Source organism: Megascapheus bottae, chromosome 32 (genome assembly GCF_031878675.1).
Source record: "Megascapheus bottae isolate mThoBot1 chromosome 32, mThoBot2.hap1, whole genome shotgun sequence".
Lineage (NCBI taxonomy): Eukaryota > Metazoa > Chordata > Mammalia > Rodentia > Geomyidae > Megascapheus > Megascapheus bottae.
In genome coordinates, this window is record NC_143540.1 from 7,742,450 (window position 1) to 7,751,014 (window position 8,565).

General features: G+C 47.7%; 1 protein-coding gene across 1 annotated transcript; it reads left to right on the plus strand.

Moving 5' to 3' along the window:
* Positions 1-573: 573 nt before the first annotated feature.
* Gpx1 (glutathione peroxidase 1) lies at positions 574-1,730 on the plus strand. Its single transcript, XM_090323694.1, has 2 exons — positions 574-902; positions 1,162-1,730. The coding sequence occupies exons 1-2, from the start codon at positions 657-659 to the stop codon at positions 1,519-1,521; spliced, it is 606 nt and encodes a 201-aa protein (XP_090179820.1). The 5' UTR covers positions 574-656; the 3' UTR covers positions 1,522-1,730.
* The last annotated feature ends 6,835 nt before the right edge of the window (positions 1,731-8,565 follow it).

Here is an 8,565-nt window from a genome sequence, read left to right on the forward strand (position 1 = left end):
AGAGCTCGGGACAGCTCGGGTCGGCCCCATGGCCCACACAAATGGAAACATAGGTAAGACCAGAATGTGGCGCCCTGCTGCAGGTTCCCCTTCCTAAGACCGCCGCTGCTGAGGCCGCCCCTCTCCAGGCCGACCTGCGCCTAGGGGAGCCCTGCCCTGGAGCCGGCTGTTTGCCAGCCGCTTCCGGCTGTTGCCGTTGCCAACGGCCATTCTCCTAGGCGGGGCCGGGCCGGGGTCCCTCCGCCACCTAATTAGGAAAGCTTGGAGCTAATCAGAGCCCTCGAGGCCTGGGGCCGCCTGTGGGGTAACCCAGGTAGCTGCCACTGGATCCGCCCTGGGTGGCAGGAGCCCGACCCGGCGCGCCCTGAGCTTCTGCCCCCCCTCCGCTGTGGGTAAAGCCAGAGTTCCGCCCAGCCGCGCCCTTCCCCCTCCTCCCCCCCTGCAGCCTCCCCAGCCGGGGGAGGGGCGCGGCCCTGGGGGGCGGGGTGAGGCCGGATGAGGCGGGACCCTCGGGGGGGGGGGGGCGCCCGCCGGAAAGGTGCCGGGGCCACGTGACCGCCCGGCCGACCAGTTAGGAGGAGGCGCTCCCGGCCCTCCCGCTCGCCGCCGGACTCCGCTAGAGTTCTCTCTCCCGCTCTTTGCAGAAGCAGTTCGCCATGTGTGCTGCTCAGTCCCCGATGGCCGCCCCGTCCACGGTGTACAGCTTCTCGGCGCGCCCGCTGTCCGGCGGGGAGCCCCTGTGCCTGGGCTCCCTGCGGGGCAAGGTGCTGCTCATCGAGAACGTGGCGTCGCTCTGAGGCACCACGGTGCGGGACTACACCCAGATGAACGAGCTGCAGCGGCGGCTCGGGGCCCGCGGCCTGGTCGTCCTGGGGTTCCCGTGCAACCAGTTTGGACACCAGGTGGGTGGGCCCGGGGAGAGGGGGTTCGCGGGAGAGGCGGGCCTCCCTTCCGGCCGTGCTCCCGGCGGCTGGAATGCTGGCCCGCCCTTGGGATTGTGCAAAGAGGGAAACATCCTGGTGACTCACCGGGGAAAATAATTCTAATAAGAAAACTTTGCTTGTGGTTCTGAGGTGCCCCCCCCCACGTACACACACGCACATGCTCACAGCCCTGCACGCGCGGCCCCCCGCCCTGCCTAGCTGCCCTTCTCTCCTGTAGGAGAACTCTGAGAACGAAGAGATTCTAAACATCCTCAAGTACGTCCGACCTGGTGGCGGGTTCGAGCCCAACTTCACGCTCTTCGAGAAGTGCGAGGTGAACGGGGACAAGGCGCATCCACTCTTCCCCTTCCTGCGGCAGGCCCTGCCGGTGCCCAGCGACGACCCCGCTGGGCTGATGACAGACCCCAAGTTGATCAACTGGTCCCCCGTGTCCCGCAACGACATTGCCTGGAACTTCGAGAAGTTCCTGGTGGGCCCTGACGGTGTGCCCGTGCGCCGCTACAGCCGCCGCTTCCCCACCATCGACATCGAGCCGGACATCGAACCTCTGCTGACCAAGGGCCCCAGCTGTGCCTAAAGCGCCCCTCCTTGTCCACGCTGGGCAGAATCTTAGCTGCTCACTTTGGGGAAATTTCACCCATGAGGGTGTTTCTTCTAAACTTCATGGAGGAACACCTGATTTCCAGGAAAATCCCCTGAGATGGGCGCTGGGCCTGTCCATTCCCTTTGGCTCTCTATCAAAATCCAGGCAGTTTTTGTTGCTAATAAAGTGCCCGTATCATATAACTGTGCTTGTCCTGTGTCAATGTCACGTACCACGTACCGCTATTCTCTTCCCCTTGCCTCCCCTAAAAGTGCACTGTCATAATGGCAGGAATTGGTTTCAAAAGTCTGAATTACTTCATTTCCTGTGGGATATACTCTTTCCTTTGTGGGATGTCTGCCCTTTATCCCTCAGTTTCTCCTCCTAGAACATCTTTCTAGTCATTATTCCAAAAAGACTGTAGGGAAAGACCTGTGGTCTAATCCCAGTGCTAACCCTCTCTGCTCTGAAGAGTTAAAATAACATGGCCTTGCATTTAGGTCCTTAAGCGTTGGGCCCATACAAGTCCATTTTGCACAGTCACAGTTTGGTGCAGAGTTTCCCATACCACTTATCTAGTGCTTTTATCTATTGCTGCCACTCATATGTAGCCATAGCTAAGCTGTACCTAGCATCTGCATATTCAAGCCTAGGCTAGAGGTTTATCTTTGAGACCTGCTGCTGCCGCTCTTGTCCTACCCCTTTCATCTGTTGATCCTGCAGCCAATAATCATTCGGGAGCCATTTTCTATCACACAGAAGGGACCTCTGCAGCACCTGATTTAGCTTTTGCTTGGGCAGACAAGGACCCAAAGACAAGGTTGGCAGAATTACTCAGTCCCAATCATGGACTAGGGACCTGAGGTCTAACATTTGTGCCCAAATAGCTCTTCCTTATCACTGCAGTGATAGGAGCATCCAAGCCCAGAGGTGGCATTATTGACAAAGCAACACAGGGAGGAACAGATTCAAGAGAGGGTGGTCATGACTGAGATGTGCTGTACGGGCCATCCACATGCAAACAGATGGAACAGGGACAGAAGGCTCGGTAAGGCCAGATGCCACAGGCTCATGCTTGCAATCCTAGCTACTCAGGCTGAGATCTGAGGATCATGGTTCAAAGCCAGCCTGGGCAATAAAGTCTGTGAGACTTATCTCCAGTTAATGAGCATAAAAGTGGCTCAAGGATAGAATGCTAGCCTTGTGCAACTGAGCTCGGGGACAGCTCCTAGACCATAGGTTCAAGCTTCAGGACCTGCTCCCCTTGCCCCCCCCTCAAAAAAATGTTCAGGAGCAAAGTTAAGGGCTGAAGTTACCAGTCTGGCTAATAAGACAGCAGCCAGTAGAAAAGCTGAGATTGCCGAGGGAGATTGGCAAGGAAAAAGATCACAATCTAAGGCCTAAGGACTCACAAACCTGGACCAAGTGGCTGAGAACAGCTAGAGAAGAATAAGGATGTACCTAAGGGACTAAGAAAAAGGCTATTTCATAAAGAATGTTCAGGGATATAACTCAGTAGTAGAGCACTTGTCTACTATTTTCAAAGGCCTGGCTTAGATCTCTAGCACACACACACACAGGGAACATCAGCTGGGATAAGTGCTTGTCTCAGCAAACTTATCTCAGGGAGCAAGTGAAAGATAGTCATGCAAAAGCTGGGCAGGTGCAGGTGGCTCACACCTGTAATCTCAGCTGTTCAGAAGGCTGACATCTGACGATCATGGCTCAAAGCCAGGCCAGGCAGGCAAATGGGTGAGGCTTTTATCTCTAATTAATCACCAGAAAACCATAAGTGGAGCTATAAAAGCTCAGTTCAGTGCCAAGGCCCTGAGTTCAAGCCCTACCACAGACAAAATAAATAAATAAATAAATAAATGGAAGAAGATAGCCAGGTAAATTACAGTGGCTGGAAGTCACCTGGTACATGTAAGAATTTATATTCCATAGTACTGAGTTGGGAAATTAAAAGTCTGGCAACTCTACTTTCCTGTACAGTATCAGTACACCTTGAGCTACTCTGTGGTTAAGCTAGAAATGCAGGACTTCCCAAATTGACTCAAACCTCTTCCCTAGAGGTGACTCACCCTTTCTTCTCTGGTCCCAGGCCTTTCTTTTGTTGTTGTTCTCACTCTGCTGGTACTCTACAACTTGAGCTATACCTCCAATCTGGCATTTTGCTAGTTAATTGCAAGCGTCTCAAAGAATTTTTAATCGGTGGCTTTCAACAAACCTCCAGGTCTCAGCCTCCTAAGTAGCTAGTATTGTGGGCATGAGCCACAAGTTTCTGGTTTGGCTTGAGCTTGTTTTCTTTTATTATTATTATTATTATTATTATTATTATTATTATTATTATTATTGCTAGTCTTAGCGCTTGAAGTCTGGGCACTGTTCCTGTTGCTCAAGGCCAACACTCTACCACTTGAGTCACAGCTCCACTTTGGGCTTTTTTAGGGGTAACTGGAGCTAAGTATTTCACAGGCTTTTTGCCAAGGCTGGCTTTGAACTAAGATCCTCAGATCTCAGCCTCTGAAGTAACTAGAATTATAGCATTGTGAGCCACTGGTGCCCAGCTTAGCTGGTTGTTGCTACAACATCTCACTATATAATAGGCTTGGGCTCTCATCAGGCTGGCCTCAAATTTTCCATCTTCCTTCTCTTCTCCTGAAGGCTGGGATTTCACCACACCCTTGACCTTTTCTCTTTTTCTTCCATTTATGCCTTCAGCTGCCAGGGAAGAGAAATTTCTGTGTTTCTGATGTGGCTGACACTGGATGGGAAACATTCCTTTTCAGACTTCAAGCTGCTGCCTCCCTTAGCTGAATGTCTTTTCCAGCCCTCTTTTTTTTCAGAAACGATTCAGTGCAAAGCCAGTTAGGACATCCCGAGAAACTGGAGATATATATACACAGATACACACACTCTTACATATACTGTTGCATCATTCAACCTTGTGAGGGCTTCTACCCCACCCCATGAATCAGCAGTTCTATTTAAAGAAGAAAAAAAAAAAAAAGACTAGGAATCAGAGTCAGCTAGACTGCTGGTAAAATGGCTGCTGAGCTGGGAACTTGCTGTAGTATTTAAGCCACAGACCTTCTGGGGAAGACATGGGGCCCTACTGTTATTCAGTAAGATTCAGCAACTTTCTTTTCAGCAGCAGTTCTAGCAGAACTGTGTGTATGTGTGTGTGTTTTACTGGGAGATTGGACTGGACCTAGCATTTGTTTTTTAAAAACACTAAATCTGATAAAATTGGGTCAGGCACTCATTACCCAATTAGTCTTTCATCAAATGATGTCTTCCTTCTGTTCCAGTGTAGCTCCGCAAACAACATTTAGAGCCAACCTGTTTTAGAGGAGCATTCCCAACATGATTGACTAATAAATCTTGTGGGGTTTTTTTTTTGTCTTATACCAGAACTAGGTTTTTGTTGTTGTTTTTTGTTTAAAATTTTTCTGTGCCAGTCCTGGGGCTTGAACATTGTCCCTGAGGCTTGTTTATTTATTTGTTTTGGGGGCACAATAAAACAAGTCAAATACAAAAAAAAGGCTCGATGTCATATCACATCTATATCTCAGGCTGGCTTCTAACTTGAAATGCTTTTGCTTCTCAACTGCTGGGATTACAAGTTTGTCCCACCACACCTGGCTCAACATCTAAATACTTTTCACTGTTACAACTACGATGGTAGACATTTAGTAAACCTAGGCACAGGGTGCTACACCCTCCCTGCTCAGACAAGATAGCCACCAGCAGTGGTAAAATGAAATCTATTAAGCAGTAGAACTCAGCAAAAGAAAAGTAATCCACCTTCCTCGCTGTGAGATTTGATCTGTTTGACCTATCACCTTCTCTGATATCTAATCCTTGTATAACAGAGGTTAGAAATCACTGAGGGGAAAGAGGATACAGCTCAGTAGTAGAAAGCTTACACAGCATGCACAGGCTCTGGGTTAGATCCCCAGCACTACAAGCAAATGAACAGAAACCACTGGGATGCTTACTTTTATTTTCGCAAACAGGACCTAGATGTGTGGTCCAGAATGGTCTCAAACTTTCTGTTCTCTAGGCTGGGAGTTTGGCCTAGTGGTAGAGTGCCTGCCTAGCATGCACAAAGACCCGGGTTCAATTCCTTGGTACCACATACGTAGAAAATAAGCTGGAAGTGGTGCTGTGGCCCAACTGCTAGAGCTCTAGCCTTGAGAAAGTCCAAGGACAGTGCTCAGGCCCTGAGCTCAAGCTTATGACTGGCCAAAAAACAACAAGAACAAGAACAACAACAACAACAACAACAAAAACGGGCCAGGGCACAGATCAAGTGGTAGAATGTCTGTTTAGCAAGTTTGAAACAGGTGTGATATGCAAACCTCTAATCCTAACACAGGATACTGAGGCAGGAACGTTGTGACTTGTAAGCCAGGTTGATATATCCTAGTCTCCAACAAAACAAAACAAAACAAAACACCACACAAAAGGCATGAAGGCATCAAAACCTCTTTACCTTTTGTAATCACCTCCAATCAACAGGTGTCTATTTTATGAATACTGCCATGTGTATTTTTTGTTTTTGTGGGGTTTTTTTTTGCCAGTCATGGGGCTTGAACTCAGAGCCTGAGCACTTCCTTGGACTTTTTCTCAAGGCCAGAGCTCTACCATTTGAGCCACAGAACCATTTCCAGCTTTTTTTCTAGGTATGTGGTACCAAGGAATTGGACCTGGGCCTTTGTGCAGATTAGGCAAGCACTCTACCACTAGGCCAAATTCCCAGCCCCCTGTTGTTGTTTTGAAAAGTGTTATTTATTAGGAAAAAAAACCCCAAATTATGATTTGCAAATAATAAAGCTTAAAGTCCCCATACCTAGACATTATGCTTTGTGTGTGTATATATACACTTGATTGTGGGACTTGAACTCAGGGCCTAGGCATTTTATCCCTGAGCTTCTTTTTGCTCAAGGCTAGTGCTCTACCACTAAGCCATATATCCACTTTGGCTTTTTCTGAGTAGTTTATTAGAGGTAAGAGTCTCATGGACTTTACAGCCTAGACTGGCTTCGAATTGTGATCCCCAGATCTCAGCCTCTTGAGATGCTAGGATTATAGGGGTGAACCACTAGCTACATTATGAATTATTAATTAAACCATTAAGTAGTATGTGAGCACTCAGATCTTTTTTTTTTTTTTTGCCAGTCCTGGGCTTGAGCACTGTCCTTGGACTTTCTCAAGGCTAGAGCTCTACCACTTGAGCCTCAGCACCACTTCCGGCTTTTTTCTATGTATGTGGTACCGAGGAATCGAACCTGGGTCTTCATGCATGCTAGGCAAGCACTTTAACCACTAGGCCAAACTCACGGCCCCGAGCACTCAGATCTTTCTCTGCAACTCTGTTTTCTCTTCTGTTCTAGTGGCTGTTTTCCTACCCCTTCCCCAGCTGGAGGCCCTGGACTCCCATGTAAGCCTGTACTTCTCCCTAGGTTATTTAACACAGAGAACAGCTCTGGGACCGGATGTCTCCAGAGTTGAATCACTCACTCTTGTCATTTCCTATCAAGTCCTTAGGTCATTCCAACAATATCAGGAACAATATACAAGGAAATACCCATATTTGTAGTACTGGGGTTTGAACTCAGGACTTCATGCTCTCACTTGGCTTCTTCACTCAAAGCTGGCACTCCTCCCACTTGAACCATACCTCCTAATGTTCAGCTCTCTGCTTCCTGTGTAGCTAGGATTACAAGCAGGAGCGAATGGCACCCATCAACTCCTGACATTTTGTAATATTAATTTTTGTAGGAACTGAAACTGAAAAGCTGCCTTACATTTTCCAAATTTTTCATTTTTAGAAGTAGGTTTTGTCCCCTGTTGCTGCTGAAGACTTGTCCCTACTTCCTTAAGACTGCCATAAATGGTATGAAAGAAACTGCCACCCAGCTCACAAAAAAAAAAGAAGAGGGAAGTAGACAGCCTCTAGGGTAGATTCTGAACAAATGTTTGTTGGTAACCAACTTTCTTTTTCCATTAATAACAGGAACAAAAGTAGTGCTTTGAACTTGGTATCATTTAAAACAATTTCATAGAATCTTCACAAGTATTGTGGTAATCCTAGTATTTAAGGGACTGAGGCTAGACAATTATGAGTTCAAAATAAGCCTGGGCTATCTATGGAGATCCCATCTCCTAAACAAAATAAAACAAGAAAAGTTATATAGAAGTGGATGACAGGGGATGGGAATGTGGCTTAGTGGTAAGAGTACTTGCTTAGCATGTATGAACCTCTGAGTTAAATTCCTCAGTACCACATAAATAAAAAGAGCCAGAAGTGGCACTGTGGCTCAAGTGATAAAGTGCTAGCCATGAGCAAAAGCAGCTCAGGGTCAGTGCCCGGACCCTGAGTTCAAGCTCCAGGTCTGACAAAACAAAACAAAAAAAAGTAGTGGATGTCAGGATTGGAAATGAACTGTACAACTTGAGGGCAGGGAGTAGGGGGGGTTAGTGGGAGAAAAATGAGGGAGGGGTAACAATGTTCAACAAGGAATGCACTTGTTACCTTACTTATGTAACTATAGTCCCTCTGTACATCGCTTTTACAACAATTTTTTTTTTTTTTTTGCCAGTCCTGGGCTTGAGCTTAGGGCCTGAGCACTGTCCTTGGACTTTCTCAAGGCTAGAGCTCTACCACTTGAGCCTCAGCACCACTTCCGGCTTTTTTCTATATATGTGGTACCGAGGAATCGAACCCGGGTCTTCATGCATGCTAGGCAAGCACTTTAACCACTAGGCCAAACTCCCGGCCCCAACAATTTTTTTAAAAGTGGATATCAGGATTAAGTCCTAACATCTTGGGTAGAACACGTGAACTTGAGCCTGAAAGGCAAGCACTATGCCATTGGGCTACACTCTGAGCCCCTTTTCTGATCTGTAGGAGATTAATTGCCATAGGTAATCATTCAAGTCAGTTAATTTTTTTTTGCCAGTCTTGGGCTTGAGCTCAGGGTCTGAGCACTGTCCTTGGACTTTCCAAGGTTAGAGTTCTACCACTTG